Consider the following 23117-nt stretch of genomic DNA (forward strand, 5'->3'; position numbering starts at 1 on the left):
GATTGTTTAGGTGCCTCGTTTCAATGTAAGTTATATTTAGTTTTGATTTTTATGTACTAATACTGTATTAGCAAGCTTCTGACAGATAAATGCCTTAAAGAACTGTCAGCATGCAATCCCACGCTCTCACTCTGGAAATTCTGATCACCTGGCTGTACTTATACTCCCAGCGTATCAGCAGAGACTAAAGACCACAACACCAGTGATGAGGACCATGAAAGTATGGTCAAGGGAGGCAGAGGAGTGCTGATAGGACTGCTTTGAGTCAATGGACTGGACAATATTTAGGGATTCACCTTTGGAATTGAATGAAAATGCTACAGTTGTCATTGACTTCTTCAAGACTTGTGTGGATGACTGTGTGCCTTTGATACCATAATGCACATGCCCAAACCAAAAGCTGTGGATGAACAAGGAGAATTGTGGTCTGTTGAGAGCTAGACCTGTGATCCAGAACAGTACAAGAAGTCCAGGCACGACCAATGGAAGGCTATTTTAAGGGCAAATAAACAATTCCTTTTGAGGTTAGAGACGGAATCAGACACACAACAGCTCTGGCAGGGTTTGCAGGCCATTACTTTCTACAAAACGAAACCTAACATGAATAGCTGTGATGCTTCACTCCCAGATGAGCTCATCACTTTTTAATGCATGCTTCGAAAGAGAGAATAAAACTCCACCCGTGTGAATCTTTGTAGCATCTGGTGACCCTGTGATTTATCTCTGAGGCTGACATCCGTACATCTTTCAAGAGGGTGAACGCTTGCAGGGCATCAGGCCCTGATGGTGTACCTGGTGAGGCAATGAAAACCTGTGCCAACAAACTGGTGGGAGTGTTCCAAGGACAGCTTTAATTTTTCACTGCTGTAGTCAAAAGTTCCCACCTGCTTCAAAATGGTGACCATCATACAAGTACAAAAAAAGAGTAAGATGAGTTAGCTCAACGACTACTGCCCAGTGGCACCCACATCTATTGTGATGACAACACACACAAAATGCTGGTAGAACACAGCAGGCTAGGCAGCATCTATAGGGAGAAGCGCTGTCGACGTTCTCGGCCCGAAACGTCAACAGCGCTTCTCCCTATAGATGCTGCCTAGCCTGCTGTGTTCTACCAGCATTTTGTGTGTGTTGTTGTTTGAATTTCCAGCATCTGCAGATTTCCTCTATTGTGATGAAGTGCTTTGAGAGGTTGGTCATGGCCAGAATCAACTCCTGCCTAAGCAAGTAATTCGATCCTCACAATTTGCCTATTGCTATTATAGGTTTACAGCAGATGCAATTTCACTGGCTCTCCACTTGACCCTGGATCACTTGGACAATATTATTACCTATGTCAGGCTGCTGTTCATAGACTACAGCTCAATTTTCAACACAATCGTTCCCTCATTTCTAATCAAGCTTCAAAACCTGGGCCTCTGTACCTCCCTCTGCAACTGGATCCTTGACTTCCTCACCAGGAGACCAGTCTGTGTGATTAGAATAACATCTTGCTGGCAGTCGACACTGGCGACCTTCGAGGATGCATGCTTAGCCCATTGCTCTACTCTCTCTACACACACAATTGTGTTGCTAGACACAACTCAAACACCATCTATAAATCTGCTGGCAACACAACTATCGTGGCAGAATTTCAGACTGTGACAAGGAAGGGTACAGGAACAAGTTAGATCAGCTGGTTGAGTGTGTCGTTTCAACAACCTTGCACCCAACATCAGTCAGACCAAGGAATTGGTTGTGGACTTCAGGAAGGGGAAGTTGAGGAAACACACACCAGTCCTCATCAAGGGATCAGAAGTAGAAAGGGCGAGCAGTTTCAAGTTCCTGAATGTCAACATCTCTGAGGAGTTATCCTGGGCCCAACATATTGATGCAATTACTGTACAAAATAGGCACAATATTAGCTATATTTCACTAGGAGTTTGAGGAGAATAGGTATGTCACCAGAGGCAATTTCAAGGTTCTTCAGGTGTGTGGTGGAGAGCATTCTAACTGGTTGCACCACCGTCTGGTATGGCAGAGGCTGCTGCACCGGTTCAGAGAACTCTGCAGGAAGTTGGGAACTCGGCCAGCTCCATCATGGATGCTAGTCTCGCCAGCATCCAGGACACCTTCACGAGGCAATGCCTCAGAAAGGCAGCATCCATTATTAAGGACCCCCATCACCCAAGACATGCCCACTTCTCATTGCCATCATCAAGGAAGAGGTGTACACACCCAGTATTTCAAGAACAACTTCTTCCACTCTGCCATCAGACTTCTGAATGAGCAATGAGCACATGAACATCACCTCAGTATTCTTTCCTCTCTTTTTGCCCTTCTTATTTAAATACACTTACAGTAATTTGTAGTTTATTGATACTTTATTGATTCAAAAGAAAATTACAGTGTCATAGTAGCATTACAAGTGCAGAGATATACAAATATTAGAAGTAACAAAGAATAAAAAGTTACCTCAAACAGGAGGGAGTCAACACTCCCCTCCCTGTAGGTTGACTCATAGAGCCTGATAGCTGAGGGTAAGAATGACATCTTTGTAGCAGCACAGTTGTCTTAGACTATTACTAAAACTATTCCCCTGTTCAGCCAAGGTGACATGAAGAGGGTGAGAAACATTGTCCAGAATTGTCAGGATTTTCTGTAGGGTCCTTTGACCCACTACAGCCTCCAGTGTGTCCAGTTTGACTCCTACAACACAGTCAGCCTTTCTAATCAGTTGATTGAGCCTGCTAGCATCACCCATGTTGATCCCATTGCCTCAGCACACCATACATAGAAAATTGTACTGGCATAACAAATTGGTAGAACATGTGAAGGAGAGGCTTGCATACCCCAAAGGACCTCAGTCTCCTCAGGAAGTTGAGGTGACTCTGGCCCTTCTTGTACACAGCCTCTGTGTTGATGCTCCACTCAAGCCTGTCATCAGGTTCACCCCCAGGTACTTGTAGGTCCTCACCATCGATATAACAGTGGACAGTGCAGGCTTAGACTTCCTAAAATCCATCACCATCTCCTTTGCCTTACTGATTCAGCTTGCACCATTTGACAAAGTCCTCCACCAGGGACAGTGTTCATTCTCCTGTTCTCTCTTAATACACCCAACCAATGCCGAGTCATCAGAGAATTTCAGCAGATGCCATCTCTAACCCCCATCCCTCATCCCCCTTCTCTACTCCTGCTGCAAAACAACAAATTTCACGACATATGCCCGTAAAATTAAACCGGATTCTAAATGAAGGGGTAGGGCGGTGGGACTGTCCAGGAAATGACAAGAGAGAGGACTCTAAATTTATTTGATATTATAAATGCTATTGGTATAAATTGTATTTATCTGGAGGCAACAATCTCTGAAATAAATACTGTAGGGTATATATCTACCGGGTATATAAGATTTATTACTCACGTAAATTGTGCAGCACATCTAATATATTTTAAATTCTCGCTTTGTCACGCTGGTAAAATATCAAGCCACCATCATCAGGAACATGTTAAGTGTAATAGCGAGAGCGATTTAAAAAAAAATCCTAACTGTTGTAGTCACCTGCATGTTTTGAGCTAATTTTTAAGAATTTGAATATTTTTCAGTTGTAATTGGGGAGTGTTATAATCCCCTGCTCGACCCTAATACTCTCACATTCCAACTAGTTTCTAGCATTTAATTTTACATCCCATAATTAGGATTTGTATTCCCTGCAAAAAAAAGGGGGGAACTTTTCTGTATTCGATCATTCATTTTTTTTAACAAATGGCAATGAAAGAGTTTACCTATGTCCGAGTAGAAAGTCTTCGCTCGAGCGATGTCGAGAACTTCCAGGTACTGTGATGGAAAGCTCGCCTTGAGAAGTCGCCGCTCGTCCACTCTTCCAATCCCCTCCTTCGTTCTGGGACTCCGATGGCAATTGGTGGACGCTCCCTTACACGTGACGGCAAACGGCTACCCACAACGCCCCGCAGTAAAACAAAACCACGTGACAGGACCCTGACCTTCCAGTATGGCGTCTCCCACTGTGGCTGCTCCCAGAGCCGGAGCAGTTGGCGATCAACCGCCGCTGGATTCGGTGGACGATGCCGAGGGATTGTATGTGGCCGTGGAGCGCTGTCCGCTCTGCAACACAGCCAGGAGGCGTCTCACGTGCGCGAAGTGTATCCTAGCCGGCGATTTCGTCTACTTCGACAACAGAAACTCGGAAAGGTATTGTTTACCAGAAATGCATTTTTAAAACGACAGCATTACTGCTAGTACAAGAAGCGGATGGGCCGCACCCAGCGTCGGTGCGAAGTTTAATGAGTGCTGAAGCACTGAGGAAAGCACGATCAGATTTCCTTGGGGATTGCATCAGATATTTGATACTTAAAATTACCCTTGACCTCTGTCGGAGAAACGTGATCGTTTATTTTCTATCCTCCACTCTCGCTTGGAGTCTAGTCGACTCCAGGCGATAGTGGAATGTTATTATTTACGTTGCAATCTTTTAATTCAAATCTCAAGTTTAAAATTTGTTTATTTTTCTCTGGCGTGGACGTAATTTGATATCAGATTAAATCCACTGCTGGTGTCAAATAGAGAAAGAATAGACTCAAAGGGGAATAAATGGAAATGTTGTGCATATTATGTTTGTGCGGGTCTCGTTTCCAATTTATGATTTTAATATTTAAAAAAAATTTGGAACCGATTTGCTGTGTTAAACCCAACATTAACGCAATAGGCACCGTCAGATTCGGAATCAGAATAAGGTTCAATATTACTAGTATATGTTATTTTGCGGCAGAATACATAATCAAAATATAAGATGTAATATATAAAATGAGTGCAAAAAGAGCAAAAAAAGAAAGAAAATGATAGTACATGGGTTTATTTTCCATTCGGAAATCTGATGGCAGTGGGGAAGAAGCTGTTCCTGAAAGACTGTGTCCCTTCAGATTCTAGTGTGCCCTTGATGGTAGTAATGAGAAAGAGGGCTTATCCTGGGTGATGGAGGGTCCTCAGTAATCATGTTGCCTTTTTGAGCCATTGCCTTTTGAAGATGTCCTTGATACTAGGGAGACTCATACCCACAATGAAGCTGGCTGAGTTTGCAAGTTTTTGCAGCTTTTCCCAAACTTGCACAGTGGCCTCTCCATACCAGATGGTGATGCAGTGAGTTAGACTGCTCCCCATGGTACATCTGTAGAAACTTACAGTAGTCTGGTGACATACCAGGTGTGCTCAAACTCCTAACAAAGTATAGCCGCTGTTGTGCCTTCTTTGTAATTGCATCAATATATTGGGCTCAAGATAGACCTTCAGAGTTGTTGACACCCTGGAACTTGAAACTACTCACCCTTTCCACTGTTGATTCCTCGATGAGGACTGGTGTGTGTTTCCTCAACCTCCCCTTCCTTAAGTCCACAATTAATTTCTTGGTCTTGCTGACATTGAGTGCAAGGTTGTTGGTGCAAGATTGTAGTGGTCAATTCTAAGCAAGCCAAATTGCTGCTGCTGGTGACATACACGAATTTGTTATACTCTTATAACAAGCCCTCAGCTCCAATAATGATTGTTCCAAAAGTCAAAGATATATATTCAATCCTTTATAGGCAATTAGCAAACAGACAATCTTTGAAGCGATTAAGTGTCCCCAAGTGTAAGTTGAGCATAACTGAGTGAACAACCAAAATATAGAACAGACGTTGGCCCCCAGGTGCAAACTGCCACGAACAAAACAAGAATACGTAACTTACTCCCTTCACTTTTACCACACCCCCTCTAAAGTGACTAGTTACCATAATAAACATAAACACACAACACAGAATATGATGCAGACAGAGAACAGATACATGGCTCCTACATTCCAGCCCCTTAATTATTATACTAAAATAATTACAACTACATGCTACCAAGACACAGGAGACATGGAATCTCAACATTTACACAAAATGTCTTCTTTCTGGTAAGTAGACTATACTGGATCATGACAAACCAGGTTGTTCCTCTTGACTGCATTCAGGAAAATCTGTCTCAAACAGCTGCTGCCAAAGCTCATTCAAGTTCAAAACTGAAATCCTATTACCTGTCAGCTCTGGGCTGGTGTAGTCTCTTTCACCACCTCGGTCTCCTTTCAATGGTTCATTAACAGTCCAACCCGGCATTGTTCTGATTTCATCGGGTCCATCATTAGCACTGTGAATCGCTTGCAATGGCTCCATTGCTTTAGGCACATGCACTAGGCACATTGCTTTAGGTAAATGAATATGCTTTAGGTGAGACCAATTTCTGAAAATCTCTCTGATGAGGAATATTTCCCTTGTTGGCAGCCATACATTCCTGCATAGAGAAGTTAGGTAATTCTCAGTAGTTTTCACTGTCTAAGCCAGACACTTCCAATTCTTAAATGATATAGCTACTCACGACCTTCCCTTGACCCATGGTGCATAAAAGAATGTGTTTTCCTTTTCCTGCCAGGTTGAGGTTGTTCAGGAAGCTCTCTGTGCACTGTTGTACTTCCTTGATCTAGGAAAGCATAAGTAACCACTGTCTTGTTACTCGTAGACTTCACCTGAACTGGAATTATAGGAAATTTACAATCATGATTACCAGCTCCCTTAAGGCCATTAGTTACCAGGGCATTATTCCCTGCTGTGTTTGATTCATTCATGACTTGATTTGAATCTGCATCCTTTTCTTCAGAGTGAGTATGAAGTATGCTGGGTTGCTTGCTATTGCATACCTCGCATGAAAGATGCTTCCTGCAATCTTCACTGAAGATTGATACACAGACAACCATTTTCTTTTAGGAAGGCAATCTTCCTGTGATGAACCTTTTTCTCCAGCTGAGAGCATGAATCCAAAGTATGTTCACCCTGGAAAAACAGATGAACCTTTTTATTAGTTACGGGCTCAGTTTTAGCTTTACTTTTTGCCATAGCCACAGTAGGAACAAAACTGCTTCCTTTAGCTTTAGAATGAATTCGTGATCCAGTTTTCTTCACACCTTTGCTTACTGCTTGTGTAATAATGTATCATATACATTCCCAAACACTGGGTGGGTAGCGATCTTTACTCTCCTTTCAAAAAAATCACCAGTGTCATTGAATGTAACTTTACGGTTATGCCTTTCTTGCAGTTCACAGACCGCCGATCTCCATTTTCCCCTAAGCTTATGGGGCAATTTATTTATGCAATGCTCATATTATCAGGCATGTCCAACTCACACATGTGCTCCACATCTTCCATAGCATTGCAACAGCCTCTTAGAAAAAGACTGTAACCTCGAAGAGCTTTCACAACTTCTGGTTTTATATGTGGCCAAAAAAGAGCTTTTCCCATGTAGACCACAGCAACTATGTTCATCACCAAAGTGTTCCTGCAATAAAGCTTGAGCCTTTAGATATCCTGGCTCCTGCCTGGCTTGCTGGCAACTGTTGACAAACTCTCCAGTGAACTGTTTGAGAAAACTGAGACTGTCACCATAATCATCAGTCTTGCTTTCAATGCTATTCATAAAAGCCCTCGTAAACGAATGGTATTGCAGTAGTTTACCAGTGAAGATTTGAATCTCTCTTTTAGGCAGAAGGGCAATGTGTTGATGCTGAATCACTAAGCTTGCTATTTCCTTTCACATCCGTATGGCCTCCAGCTTAGCATTTAGACGTGTATCATCTGAAACACAAGTGTCACCGTACTGTAAATTAATTTCCTCAGAAATATCTTGTGCTATTGGATATGACATGGGTTCAGAATGCCTCCTTGGAGCAGACTGAGAGTGAATATTCTGAACTGCCTTTGGGGTCCAAACTCTTGACTCATAGACGTTTGAGGAACAAATGTATTCACATTGACTTCGAGTATGTTGGATTTTCTCTGTGTTATATCAGCATAGGATCTTTTACCATAGAACTGTCCTTCTGGAGCACCCACAGCACTTCAACACTGCCCATCTTGGCTGCATTTTCTTCCTGCAACTTAAGCGGCTCTATCTTTCTCTGAAACTGCTCATCCATCTGCTCCTGGTTTCTCGGAAGCTGTTCTATCTTTTCTCCCAGGTTTCTCCAAAGTTGTTCCATCTTTTCTTCCAATGCTTGTTTATCCTTCAATATTTGTTGTCTTGCACAGAACTCAGCTAAATGAACCTCCATTCTAATGTGTGACATGATGGGACACTCTGCTAGCAATAGAACCTGCTGCACACACATTAAACGTGCTGTCTTCAGGGTATACGTCACCCTGCAAGTCAAGAGCTTTATACCTAGTCACAGCATGCTCTGTGGCTTTCCAGCATCTTGACCTTCAACCACGTGTTTGTTTCAACCATTGTCCAGCCTCTACTGTGACTGTGTTAATAAGTGTATCAATATGTACAAAGTTTTCAGTCTGTCTTTCTCAGAGATAAGCATTAAAGGCAACAGTAAGTTATGTTGCTTAGTGTCTTCACAAAGGGTTTTTAAATCATCCAAATGAGATTGTACTTGTAAAGCATCTTGGTCTACATGTGAAAGGTTTCTAATTAATATTAAACAGTTCATTTAATATCAAAGAAATGTACACAATATACATCCTGAAATTATTTTTTCTTTGCAGACATCCATGAATACAGAAGTGTGCCCCAAAGAATGAATGACAGATAAAACATCAGAACCTCTCAGCCCCCACCCACTCTCCCTTCCTATGCACAAACGACCCTCCCACACCCACCTCCACAAAAAAGCATCAGCACCTTCCACCCACCAAGCATTCTGTAGCAAATCTTTAATCTCTTTATCAAATTTACTACCGTCCTTTTCAAAGTTGTCAATTGACTTTGAGGTCACTGCTTGACGTGTGACTTGTTTACCAAGTGCACAGAGCAGACCAAGCAACAACAATTGAATTCATATAGCGACATTCAAAGTGGTTAATCTTTCTGCAGAACCAAGCACTGAACCCTTAGGCAAGCATAGCACTCAGGAGTTTACAGTCCCCAACTGGCCAGGCAGGGCTGATCATTCAAAATCAGCAAAAGGTTATTACTCGCCACAACCTGCTCCAGGCTGCGGTGCTTGGAATTTCGCAGACACATCTGAATGCTGATGTTTGTTTGGTAAGACTGTCAAAAACTTGTTGACAGAATGTAACGGTCAATTCTAACCAAACCAAACTGCAGCTGCTGGTGACCCCCATGGATTTGTTGTACTTGTATAACGTGCCCTCAGCTCCACGAATGAGAGTTCCAAAAGTCAAAGATATGTATTTGATCCTTTATTAGCAATTAGCAGACTTACAATCTTAAAGTGATACAGCTTAGGAGCACCCAAGTGTAAGTTGAGTGTAATTGAGTGGTCAACAAAAGATATAACATCCTTCAGCCTCCAGCTGCAAACAAAGCACAAAGAGGACGTAACTTACTCCCTTTCCTTTTACCGTGACCTCACTTATGTGACTAGTTACCATAATAAACATAATAAATGCACAACACAGAATACAATGTAGATTAGTGCTCGCCAACCCGTCGATCGTTGAGACTTTCCCGTAAAAAAAAGAAAGAAAGAAAGAAAGAAAATTAAATACACAAATACTGTTGAGAGATTGTTTCTGGGTTGTGGGGTTTTAGTTCTGTTCTTTCTGCCCAGTGTGCATGCGTGTAGCTCCCCCGCACCACACAGTGTACTTAAGTGGTCCCCAACCACCGGGCCGCGAGGAAACGATGTCAGTCAGCTGCACCTTTCCTTATTCCCTGTCATGCCGACTGTTGAGGTTGAACCCACGCGAGGTCATCAGTCGCCTAAACGCACTGACACCCTCGCTCCAGGGAACGCTGATTGGCCTCGTGCGGCCAGCGGGAAGTGCCATTGCTACTGGGCTGGAGCGCGGACATATGGGCGCCGCCTCTAAACCTGTTTACCACACCGAATGTTCTTGGGGAACCTGGTGCTAAAATATTCGCAGACGACCTAATTCGGGCTCAGGGTTTCGTAAGTAGCAGAGCAGCTACCTTGCTGCGATGTACTGAAACAAACTTTTGTTGGCCGATAGATCCTGCGGGGGGCAGGCGTGCATCCTAGTGCACTCCTCACTTGGTCAGTCGCTCTCTCCGGACTGCGACCACCGCGGCCCCGGAACGGGGACCTCCAGCCCTTACTTTGTCCTCTCTCATGGCCAGGTGTGGCCGGTCGTGGGTGGGGGAGGCTGAAATTCAGGCCTGGAGGCTGTCTAATAGGCAATGAAGCCCTCAAAACTGCTTCGGCACCTTGAGTCCAAGCACCCTGCACTTAAAGACAAACCTGTTGTGTGTTTTTCCAGTGGAAAAAACGCGAGCAGTGCGGGACAGAAGCAAAGTGCATAGAGTCGCAAAAACTGAATTGCAGAATAGACTGGACATAAGGAACCTGCTTCGAGTATCGGTGTATTCCCGTCGTGTTTAACACCCCCCCCCCCCCCCCGCGGTTAGTTGGTCCGCAAGAATATAGTCAATATTAAACCGGTCCGATGTGCAAAAAAAGGTGGGTACTCATTGTGTTTATACATTATTTCTACTTCCAGGTGTCATGGTTCATAGGTGCCCTATGAACAACCAGGTGATGCAGAAGATTCTTTAAGAAGTGTTAAACTTTAATTTGCAAATCAAAGCTGAGACAATCAGTGAGCTAGTTGCTGATTGCCCACCAATCCTTGTACGTAGCATTTTTTATAGCAATCTCCTGGTTTAGTTGCATTAGCATATCCAATCGGTCTACAGTTGCTACAGTTGCCTATCACAAGTAGATCCGCCACTATTGTTTCTACCCATTGACTTAATCATGTTCTAATCTACAACTCTGAGCTACCTCTCATTAACACCTTCTACATTCTTAAGATTTCATTCTCCCACTAAATTGGATACATACATAGCAAATAGCAAACACAAAGCTGACTACATAATCTACATCTCTTAGCTAGCCTCTCATTAACACACCATTCTTATTTGGCACTGATGTGTTCAATAGTACAGAGACAATACAGAGATTTCATTCTCCTACTAAATTGGATACATGCATAGCAAATAGCAAACACAAAGCTGACTACATAGTTTTGGTTACACAGCAAACAATGCAACTTTTATACTCCCAATACAGGTTGCAGGGTTTTACTTCCGTTCCAGTCTTTTCTGCCCCGGTGCACATGTGTGTAACTGATTGACCTGGAGTCAATCTTGCCTTTCACTAAGGCCGAGGTAGGGGGATCTTGGGCTTAAAAAGGTTGGTGACTAATGTAGATGGAGAACAGATGCCATTCAACCAGCTAATCTATCCCACTCCTGTACACCTCCTTACTATCTGAAATTCTGCCAACAATAGGTATGTAATTGGCAAATTTACAGTTGTCATTTGAGATGTGCCTAGCTACACAGTCACATGTGTAGAGAGGGTGCAGAGCACTGGGTTAAACATGTGTTCTAGAGGTGTTCCAGTGTTGATTGTCAGTGAGGAGGAGATGTTATTTCCAATTTGCACTGACTGTTGTTGCCCAGTGAGAAAGTCAAGGAACCATTTGCAGAGAGAGGTACAGAGTCTCAGGTTTTGGAGCTTGTTGATTGGTACTCAGGGTATGCTGGTGTTGAATACTGAGCTGTAGTCAATGAACAGCAGCCTGATGTTGGTATTACTATTGTCTAGGTCAGTGGTCCCCAACCACTGGGCCGCGGACCACTGGTCTAGGTGATCCAATGCCAAGCGGAGGGCCAGTGAGATTCATAGAGTTATAATGCATGGAAACATATCCATGCTCTGTCTAAGCTGATCACGTTTATTTGAATTTGGCTCATCTTCCTTTAAACCAGGGGTTCCGAACCTGGTTAATGGTAGGAGTCCATGGCATTAAAAAAGATTTGGAACTTCTGCTCTAAACCTTTCCTGTCCATTTACCAATCCAAGTGCCTTCTAAATGTGGTTGTACCTCCCTGTATCACATCAAAATGCAGGAGGACGTAGATAATATACAGACCTGGGCTGATAAGTGGCAAGTAACATCTGCAATACAATGCCATGCAATAGCAATATCTACCAATCACCCCCTGATATTCAATGAGAGTAGGTTGAGTGAAATTGGCCTTTTCTCCTTGGAGTGACGGAGGATGAGAGGTGACCTGATAGAGGTGTATAAGATGATGAGAGGCAGTGATTGTGTGGATAGTCAGGCTTTTTTCCCAGGGCTGAAATGGGTAACACAAGAGGGCACAATCTTAAGGTGCTTGGAAGCAGATACAGTGGAGATGTCAGGGGTAAGTTTTTTACGCAGGGAGTGGTGAGTGTGTGAAATAGACAGTGGTGGAGGCAGATGCAGTAGGGTCTTTTAAGAGACCCTTGGATAGGTACATGGAGCTTCAAAAAATAGAGGGCTATGGGCAACACAGGGTAATTTCTAAAGTAAGTACATGTTCAGCACAGCATTGTGGGCCGAAGGGCCTGTATTATGCTGTAAGTTTTCTATGATTCTGTAATACTATCCATGAATCCCTCAGCATCAAAACCTGGGGATTACCATTGACCAGAAACTGAATTAGGGTAGCCATAAACACACTATGGCCATGAGCAGTTCAGAGGCTAGGAATCCTGTCTCCCAATTCCCCAAAACCACTACCAGGCTCAAGTTGTGGGTGTGATGGAAAACCTCTATAAGGTCACAATTTAGCCTCTTTTGCTCTGGGAATAACTGTCCTAGTTTATCTAATCTATTTGTGATTCAATCCCACCAGCCCAGGCATGATCATTGTGAACCTTTTCTACACCCTGTCTAGCTTAATCACATCCTTCCTATAACATCTCTATGATAACTGCACAAAATACTCCAGGTGTGGTCTAACCAACATTTTGTATAGCATGACATCCCATTTCCCATATACTTCATTAGGAGTTTGAAGAGATTTGGTATGTCAACAAATGTACTCAAAAACTTCTGTAGATGTACTGTGTGAGCATTCTGACAGGCTGCATCACTGTCTGGTATGGGGGAGAGGGGCTACAGCACAGGACCAAAAGAAGCTGCAGAGGGTTTAGTAAATTTAGTCTGCTCCATCTTGGGTACTAGCCTACAAAGTAAACAGGACATCTTCAAGGAGTGGTGCCTCAGAAAGACAGTTCCTCATTAATGACCTCTGGCACCCAGGGCATGCCCATTTCTCACTGTTACCATCAGGTAGGAGGTACAGGAGCCTGAAGGCACAAACTCAGCTATTCAGGAACAGCTTCTTCCCTCTGCCATCCAATTCCTAAGTGGACATTGAACCCCTGAACACAACCTCACTTCTTAAAATATATTATTTCTGGGGGTTTTTTGCACAATTTTAATGTATTCAAAATATACTTACTTGTAATTGATCTACTTATATTTTTCTTCTAGATTATGTATTGCATTGAACTGCTGCTGCTAAGTTAACAAATTTCACAACACTTGCCAGTTATAGTAAACCTGATTCTGATTTCCTGTATTCAATACTGTAGCCAATAAAGGAAAAGACCTGTGTTGTCATTTTCACACAACTGTGTACTTATGGAAGATACTAATGGCAAATCTGTCTCCTGTGAGTGATACAGACACATTTGGAATAGCAAGTGGTGTCCAGATGAATTGAAGGGCACTGTGGAAGTTGGTGGCAAAGGTGATGAGAGTTCAGGAAGGAGCAGCAATGTTGTCATCGGTGTGTCGCAGACATACTAGAGCCTGTCATTAGTGGTAAATCATATCATCACTTTAACAACTTGTAGAAAATAATTTATCTTAATATCTAACACGTTTTGCTATAAAGTTTGCACAAAATATGAGAAATATCATTGAAAATGAATTTTCAGAGAAGATGAAAGTTTGAGCTAACAAAAGCAGAAAGCCAAAAAGAAAAAGATGTAATAAGGTGTTGGCTATAGGTTTTAATCTGTATTTAAACTTGTTTATTTTCCTACAGTTGACTTAACTTTTGTTTAACAAGTCAGTCTTTCATGAAATGGCTAGGAAAATTACACTAGAGGTTTACAAAATAGTAACCACTTTAAACCACCCCCACCCTTAAGCAATGCATTTGGACACATATAAGATATAAGTTCAGGAATATTAAAGTTATATTTAGGGAATAGGAAATAATTTGTGTTAAGCACACTCCATAGGTTTGTCCCTCCTAAAGTGAAATGCTTTAAGATACAGAAGAATCTTCTTTGGCTCTGGCCAGTTCTAAATAGAGCATTTTCATTAGTTTCATTTTCATTTTCATTTTCTCTTAATCCACCATTGTTACCTTTCTCACATACCTTTCATCTTCTCTTCTGCTTCTTTTGATACTTACCTGTACTCACATGCAGTTTATAATAACTTAATCAAATGGCATGAATTTGGGATATAGAAGAAAAGAAACACTTGGCAGAAACTTACACAATCACGGGAGACTCCAGAGTTTGCTGAAGATTATGATCAAATCTTGGTCTGACTTAACAGTCCAGGTGAAGGGTCTCAAACCAAAATGTTGACTGTCCATTTATCGTTTCAGGTGTTACCTGATCCATTGTGTTCTCCCAATATTTTGTTTGCTGCTCCGAATTAGTTTAAACTACTTATGTAAAAGATAATAGAAAAGTGTTGCTGGCTAGCTGTATTATTTTAGTTGTTCGGAAAACACGAGCCCTCTACCCACATGGGTCAATGTAATCTTTTTGTGAAGACGACAAATGATTAAAAACTTTGGTGTCTCAAGTGGAATGGGTAGGAATGTAATCTGAAAATTGCTTTCAGACCCCCATTAAGCAGTCAGTTTTCTTTTAGAAGGTTGAGTGGTCCTATAAAGCACTGATATCTTGCATCAGACAGTTTCTGTCCAAACCATGAATGGATTCATCATTCATTGGAATTTAGCAAACAGTATGATTTACAAAAAGTCCATCATTTAGAAAGGACTGCTTTCCATAATGGTTTAATCCAGTGTTTGTACTTCTTGTGCTCTTCAGCTCAAGTAATTGAGTGAAGTCAAGTGCAGTCTCCTTCACCCTTCTATATTTTAAATAGCTCCTGTTGACAGAATTTTGTAAATCCATCCAATCAACTATAATTTGATACAAATTTAGAAACTTGCAGCAGGTGAAGGCTTGGGAATGAGTGTCTTTACCTGTCAGAACTGCAGCTCTAATTTACACTTATTTTCCTGTTTTTGGTCCATAGCCTCAAAGGTAGTTTTTCAAATGTTTATCCCACTGCCTTTTCAAATGTGATGATGGTTACTTGTGTTCTTTGCATGAGGTAACTGCTTACTGAACTTCCTGCTAAACCTACCACCAGTTAAGTCAAATCTCTGCAACTTGTCTGTCATGGGAAAATGTCCTTCCCATTCAGTTTTTAAGGACACTTGTAATTTTATACACACATCTTTTTTGGGCTTATTTGTAGAGTTGTGTTCTTCACATAATTCTATTTCAACTTCTCTGGAAATTCCTCTGAAAATCTCTTCTGCAATGTCTTTGGTGTTGTATACAGTATTTTAAATATTAGACCATAAGATATAGGAACAGAATTAGGTCATTGGTCCATGAAACCATTACATCATGGTTGATCCATTTTTTCCTTCAGCCCCAATCTCCTGCTTTGACCCTATATCCCTTCATGCTCTGACTAATCAAGAACCTATTAACCTTTGCCTTAAATATACCCAATGATTTTGGCCTTTACAGCTGCCTCGGGCAACAAAATCCTCAAATTACTCCTCAATTCCATTCTAAAAGGAGGACACCTCTCCACATCTACTCTGTCGAGGCCATTCAATATTTGATAAGCTGTAATGAGGTCACCCTTCATTCTTCTGAATTCCAGTGAGCAGAGACCCGGAATCGTCAAACGCTGCTCATATGACAAACCTTTAAATCCTAGAATCATTTTCGTGACCATCCCTTGAATCCACTCCAATGTCAGCACATCCTTTCTTAGATAGAGGCCCAAAACTACTCTCAATGCTCCAAGTGAGGTCTCACCAGTGCTTTATTAAACCTCAACATTTCATAGTTGTTTTTATATTCTAGTGCTCTTAAAATGAATGCTAACATTGCATTTGCCTTCCTCTCCACTGACTCTACCTGCAAATAAACCCAACTTGAATTTTATAGTAAAACATCTTTAATTTGACACACCCAAGACTACTAGCAAATTTTCTGTACTCTTGGATATTATTTTACTAATAGTCCATGTGATATCGTTCACTTTTCAAAAAGATGTTACAGGGTAATATTTCCCTGAACCCAGTAAAATTAAAAAGAAAGAGGGAAACAGAACTGGTCAAGTTTAAGGGGAGCATCTATGGGAAAAAAATACAGTGGATGTTTTGGGCCAAAACCCTTTGGCAGGACTGGACGGATAAAAAGCAGAGGAGTAGATTTGAAAGGTGGAAGGAGAGGTCTTTGCTGCCATCTTGCATCATACAGTACATACAAACAAGCTGGATGAACTCAGCAGGTCGGGCAGCATCTGTTGGAATAAGCAGTCACTGTTTCAGGCTGAGACCCTTCAACAGGACTGAAGGAGGAGGAGCAGGGGCACTATAAAGAAGGTGGGGGAGGGTCCATAACTACCTTGATTGTACCTCTTCCCATCCTGCCAAATGTAAAAATGCTATTCCCCTATTCCCAGTCTCCGCCGCATCTGCTCCCAGGATGAGGCTTTCCGTTCCAGAACATCTCAAATGTCCTCTTTCTTTAAGAATTATGGTTTCCCGCAAATTGGCCCTCAGCCCATCCTCCCGTCATCACAACAGGGATCATGTTCCCCTTGTCCTCACCTACCACCCCACCAGCCTCCGGATCCAGCATATTATCCTCCGCAACTTCCGACACCTTCAACAGGACCCCACCACCAAGCACATCTTTCCCTCTACCCCTCTCTGCTTTTCGCAGGGATCATTCCCTCCGTGACTGCCTGGTCCACACGTCCCTCCCCACAGATCACCTACCTGGTACTTATCCCTGCAAGAGTAAGTGCTACACCTGTCCCTACACCTCCTCTCTTACCACCATTCAGGGCCCCAAACAGTCCTTCCAGGTGAGGCAGTACTTCACTTTTGAGTCTGTTGGGGTCATCTATTGCATCCGGTGCTCCCAGTGCTGCCTCCTCTACATCGGTGAGACCCGATGCAGATTGGGGGACTGCTTTGTCGAGCACCTCCGCTCTGTCCGCCACAACAGACAGGATCTCCCAGTTGCCACCCACTTCAACTCTGCTTCACATTCCCATTGGGATATGTCCATACATGGCCTCCTCCACTGCCATGATGAGGCCAAACTCAGGTTGGAGGAGCAACACCTCATATACCATCTGGGTAGTCTCCAGCCCCTTGGCATGAACATTGAATTCTCCAACTTCCGGTAATTCCCTCCCTCTCTCTTCCCCATCCCACTTTCACTCTGCCTCCTCCTCCAGCTGCCTATCACCTCTCTCATGATTCTGCCTTTTTCTACTACCCATAGTGCTTTCCCCTTACATTCCTTCTTTCACCTCTTTGGCCTATCCCCTCCCTGCTTCCCCTCCCCCACCCCTTGATCTTTCCTTTGATCGGTTTTTCACCTGGCACCTTTCACCCTCCCCCCACTTTCTTTACAGGGCCCCTGCCCCCTCCTCCTTCAGTCCTGATAAAGGGTTTCGGCCCGAAATGTTGACTGCTCATTTCAACAGATGCTGCCCGACCTGCTGAGTTCATCCAGCTTGTTTGTACATGTTGATTTGACCACAGGATCTCTGTATGGTCAAATAATTGATTGTTAAAGAATTACTCAATACAGGGATGTCTTGGCCAATAAAAGCAATTATTGCTAATCTCTACATGCCTTTATAGGAATGCATCAATAAGACTGTATTTTAGACATTTTACAATTAAACAAAGCAACGAAAGTGCCAACTGGCCTTAAGTATCATCATTCACTGCTCTGTGTTTTGCAATATATAATACAAATCTGGTTTTAGAACAGAGTACAAATGTGAATCAAATTGATCTAGGAACAGGAAGAGGTCAGTAACTCTACTGGATGTTTTTTATAGACCACCCAATAGTAACAGGGACATCGAGGAGCAGATAGGGAGAGATATTCTGGAAAAGAGTAATAATAACAGGGTTGTCATGGTGGGAGATTCTAATTTCCCAAATATTGTTTGGTCTCTCGCTAGAATAAGGGGTTTAGATGGGGTGAAGTTTGTTAGATGTGTTCAGGAAGTTTTCTTGACACAATATGTAGATAAGCCTACAAGAGAAGAGGCTGTACTTGACCTGTTACTGGGAAATGAACCCTGTCAAGTGAATGATCTCTCTGGGAGAGCATTTTGGAAATAGTGATCACAATTCTATTTCCTTACCATGGTTTTGGATAAGGATAGGAACCGACAAGTTAGTAAAGTGTTTAATTGGAGTAAGGGGAAATATGAGGCTATCAGGCAGGAACTTGGAAGCATAAATTGGAAATAGATCAGGGAAATGTACGGAAGAAATGTGGCAAATGTTCAGGGGATATTTGTGTGGAATTCTGAATTTTCAGTGAGACAGGGAAAGGATAGTAGGGTGCAGGAACCATGGTGTACAAAGGCTCTTGTAAATCTAGTCAAGAAGAAAAGCTTACAAAAGGTTAAAAAAAAACTAGGTAATGATAGGAATCTGAAAGATTATAAGGCTAGCAGGAAGGAGCTTAAGAATGAAATTAGGAGATCCAGAAGGGGTCATGAGAAGAATTTGGTGGGCAGGATTAAGGAAAACCCCAAGGCATTCTACAAGTATGTGAAGAGCAAGAGGAAAAGACGTGAGAGAATAGGACCTATCAAGTGTGACAGTGGAAATGTGTGTTTAGAACCAGAGGAGACAGCAGAGGTACTTAATGAATACTTTGCTTCACTATTCACTACGGAAAAGGATCTTGGTGATTATAGAGATGACTTACAGTGGACTGAAAAGTTTGAGCATGTAGTTATTAAGAAAGAGGATGTGGTAGAGCTTTTGGAAAGCATCAAGTTAGGTAAGTCACCAGGACCGGACAAGGTGTACCCCAGGCTACTGTGGGAGGCGAGTTAGGAGATTACTGAGCCTCTGGCATTGATCTTTAATCAGCATTGGAGACGGGAGAGGTTCTGGAGAATTGAAGGGTTGTGGATGTTGTTCCCTTATTCAAGAAAGGGAGTGGAGATAGCCCAGGAAATTATAGACCAGTGAGTCTTACTTCAGTAGTTGGTAAGTTGAGAGGCAGGATTTAGAAACATATGGAGAGATATAATATGATTAGGAATAGTCAGCATGGCTTTGTCAAAGGCAGGTCATGCCTTACGAGCCTGATTTGAATTTTTTGAGGATGTGACTAAACACATTGATGAAGGTAGAGCAGTAGAAGTAGTGTATATGGATTTCAGCAAGGCATTTGATAGGGTACCCCATGCAAGGCTTATTAAGAAAGTAAGGAGGCATGGGATTCGGAATTGGCTTGCCTACAGAAGACAAAGAGTGATTGTAGATGGTCATATTCTGCATGGAGGTCGGAGGTCAGTGACCAGTGGTGTGCCTTAGGGATCTGTTCTGGGACCCCTTCTCTTCTGGATTTTTATTAATGACCTGGATGAAGAAGTAGAGGGTTAGGTTAGTAAATTTGCTGATGACACAAAGGTTGGGGGCGCTGTGGATAGTGTGGAGTGCTGTCAGGTTACAGCAGGACATTGATAGGAAGTGGCAGATGGAGTTCAACCCAGATAAGTATGAGGTGGTTCATTTTGGTAGGTCAAATATGATAACAGCATATAGTATTAATGGTAAGACTCTTGGCAATGTGGAGGATCAGAGGGATCTTGGGGTCCAAGTCCATAGGACACTCATAGCTACTACGCAGGTTAACTGTGTTGTTAAGAAGGCATATGGCCTTCATCAACTGTGGGATTGAGTTTAGAAGCCAAGAGGTAATATTGCAGCTATATAGGATCTTGGTCAGACCCAACTTGGAGTACTGTGCTCAGTTCTGATCACCTCACTACAGGAAGGATGTGGAAACTAGAAAGGGCGCAGAGGAGATTTACAAGGATGTTGCCTGGATTGGGGAACATGCCTTATGAGAATAGGTTGAGTGAACTCGGCCTTTTCTCCTTGGAGTGACGGAGGATGAGAGATGACCTGATAGAGGTGTATCAGATGATGAGAGGGCACGGTTTTAAGGTGCTTGAAAGCAGGTACAGAGGAGATGTCAGGGGTAAGTTTTTTACGCAGAGTGTGGTGAGTGTGTGGAATGGGCTGCTGGCAATGGTGATGGAGGCAGATATGATAGGGTCTTTTAAGAGACTCCTGGATAGGTACATGGAGCTTAGAAAAATAGAGGGCTATGGGTAACTCTAGGTAATTTTGTAAAGTAAGGATATGTTTGGCAGAACATTGTGGACCAATGGGCCTGTATTGTGCTGTAGGTTTTCTATGTTTCTATGCTGGAAATCTTGAACAAAAAACAGAAGTTTTTCAATCAGTCAGACAGTATCTGGAAAGAGAAACAGTCAGAGCTTTGGGTCTGTGATTCTCCTGTGGGTCTCCTGGGAGTGTCCATCTTGCAAAAACATTCATGCTCCTAGAACATGTCCTACATAGTCAGGAAAGGTCATCAATGCCTCTGCTTTCTGAGGAGGCTGAAGAGAGCTTGACTATGCACATCTATACTCTATCATTCTAGTAGAGGGCATCCTAACAAGTTGCATCACTGTTTGGTACAGAAAATGCACTGCATCTGAAAGCTCAATATACGGGTAGTCAAAACTGCCCAATGCATCAGCCTACTTGCCAGTAAAGACTTGTATACAGAAGGGTTTCAGAAAAAAGGCCAGTAACAACATGAAGAATCCCACCCACCCTGCTCATGTACTGATTGTCCCACTCCCATCAAAGACGAGGCAACGTAACATCCGTGCCAGGACCACCAGGCTGATAAACAATTACTTTCCCCAAGCGATAAGGTTATTTACACCTCTACCCACCAGCTCAATGGAGGAATTCATATGTGTTGTGTTCTTCTGATTGTAAGTGAACAAAATCGGCGCAGACACCTAATGCAGATAATGGAATGCCTTCATACAGTGCTGTTGACAATTGCAACCTGCAAATCTTCATTTTTCATTGTAACATTCAAGATCATTATCGATGCATTCAAATTCTTTGTAGTTTATGACTTTGTAGTAAAATCATTTCATTTTCACTCTCGACTGTTTCTGCCAGCTCCAAGTCTGAGTAGTTGAAACTGCAGTGAGCCAAACAGTTCTGAATTGTCTTACTAATTTCTCACTAACCATCAGTGACAAAAATCACTGCTGTTTGAACATAAAGACACGCACTGAAACTATTTAAAAACTTTGCTTGAAGCACAATGTTGTGTCTAATGGTCACACAAACACACGGGACTGACGCTAGTTAGGAACTGTTTGGCAACAGGAACAGTTTCATGTCCTGATAAAGTGGTGTAGTGTTTCATATATACAAAGGGAGTCCTGGCTGTTTCCTTGAATTTTAAATGTTAGACCATAAGATATAGAAGCAGAATTAGATCACTGGCCCATCGAATCTGCTCTGCCATTTCATCATGGCTGATACATTTTCTCCCTCTGCTTCAATCTCCTGCTTTAATCTCCTGCTTTCTCCCCATATCCCTTCATGTCCTGACTAATCAAGAATCTTATTCCCAAATAAGCAGCTGCCTGATTAACCGATGGCTCAATTAACTGGAATCCACTGTACTACTTCATCTTTGGGGTGTATCAACCCTGTACCTTCTGAATTACCCCCAGAAACTCTACACATTGCCGTTCTGCTGTCATCCCTGCTGGAGTCCCTTTCCAGTCAACTTTGACTAGCTCCTCTCTCGTGCCTCTTCAATCTTCTTACTCTACTGTAATACTGATTTATCTGACTTTATTTTCTCCCTCTCAAACAACAGGGTGAATTCTGTCATATTATGATCACTACCTCTTAAGGGTTTGTTTACCTTATTCTTTCAGATCAAACCTAGTTCATTACACAACATCATACACAAAATTGCCTTTCCCCGAATGGGTTCAACCATGAGCTGCTCTGAAATGCCATCTCACAGGCATTCTGCACATTCCTTCTCTTGGGATCCAGTGCCCACCATGTTTTCTCAATCTATCTGCATATTGAAATCCCCCGTGACTATCGTAACACTGTCTTTTTTACATAACTTTCCTACCTTGTAATTTATGCCCCACATCCTGGCTATTGTTCGGTTGTATATAACTCCCATCACTTTTCACTCTTACAGTTTTGCAACTCTACCCACAAGGTTTCTACATCTTCTGATCCTATGTCACCACCTTCTACAGATTTGATTTCATTTTTTTACCAACAGAGCCACCTTTGCCTGCCTTCCACACCCTTTGATACAAGGTGTGCCCTTGGATGTTAAGCTTCTAGCTCTGATCTTCCTTCAGCCGCGACTTAGTGAAGCCCACGTGCCATAGCTGCCAATCTCTGCGCTGCAACGTCATCTATCTTATTTCGTTTTCTCCATGCATTCAAATATAACACCCTTAGTCCTGTATTTATCACCCTTTTCAGTGTTACACTTCAACTCATCCTACTGTGCAATTTTGATCTATTATATGCCTGTCCTTCCTCAAAGTCACAATGCATCAAACTGTTTGCAAGGATATTGGTCCCCCTCGGATTTAAGTGTAACCCATCCTTTTTGTACAGGTCATACCTTCCTCAGAAGAGAAGGGATTTTTTCAAATTTTTTTCAATGTATTTTTCGCAATACATTTAGAAAAGTAGATTTGCGATTTCAGAGTCTGAGAGTTTGAATGAAATATTGCATTGCAAATAAGAATGCTATTTTAAAATTCAATGCATAGAGTTTGAATATCCAAGGTTTAAGATCGTTTAATGTCATTTCCTGCACACAAGTTTAAGGACAGTGAAGTAGTTGTTACTCTGTAGCACAAAACATAAAGACCACAATAACAATAATAAAAAACAATAAATATAAATACAGAAAATAACATATATATTCAATGTATGCTCATATTATGATACTAAGCTGTGCATAAGGTTACTGATGGGAAATAATAAAGTAGTTGTGGACTTGTCAACCAAGCACAGAACCTAAAGCATGGTTAAAAAAAACCTTCATGTTATTACATCATCACATCAGGC

General features: G+C 42.3%; 2 protein-coding genes across 3 annotated transcripts in view; one reads left to right on the forward strand and one right to left on the reverse strand.

The window, feature by feature from the left end:
- The window catches only part of ktn1 (kinectin 1), a 192361-nt gene extending 188459 nt beyond the window's left edge, over positions 1-3902 (reverse strand). The window contains exon 1 of one of the 2 annotated variants that reach the window (XM_059957483.1): positions 3766-3902. The gene's annotated coding sequence lies outside the window, so the exon portion shown is untranslated. The remainder of the gene's footprint in view (positions 1-3765) is intronic. The other variant, XM_059957473.1, reaches the window with a different exon arrangement.
- Positions 3891-23117, forward strand: part of atg14 (autophagy related 14) — a 50058-nt gene continuing 30831 nt past the window's right edge. Inside the window, exon 1 of the mRNA XM_059957541.1 lies at positions 3891-4192. Within this exon, the coding sequence (XP_059813524.1) occupies positions 3993-4192 (200 nt within the window). The 5' untranslated portion in view covers positions 3891-3992. The remainder of the gene's footprint in view (positions 4193-23117) is intronic.

This window comes from Hypanus sabinus, chromosome 2, assembly GCF_030144855.1.
Source record: "Hypanus sabinus isolate sHypSab1 chromosome 2, sHypSab1.hap1, whole genome shotgun sequence".
NCBI lineage: Eukaryota > Metazoa > Chordata > Chondrichthyes > Myliobatiformes > Dasyatidae > Hypanus > Hypanus sabinus.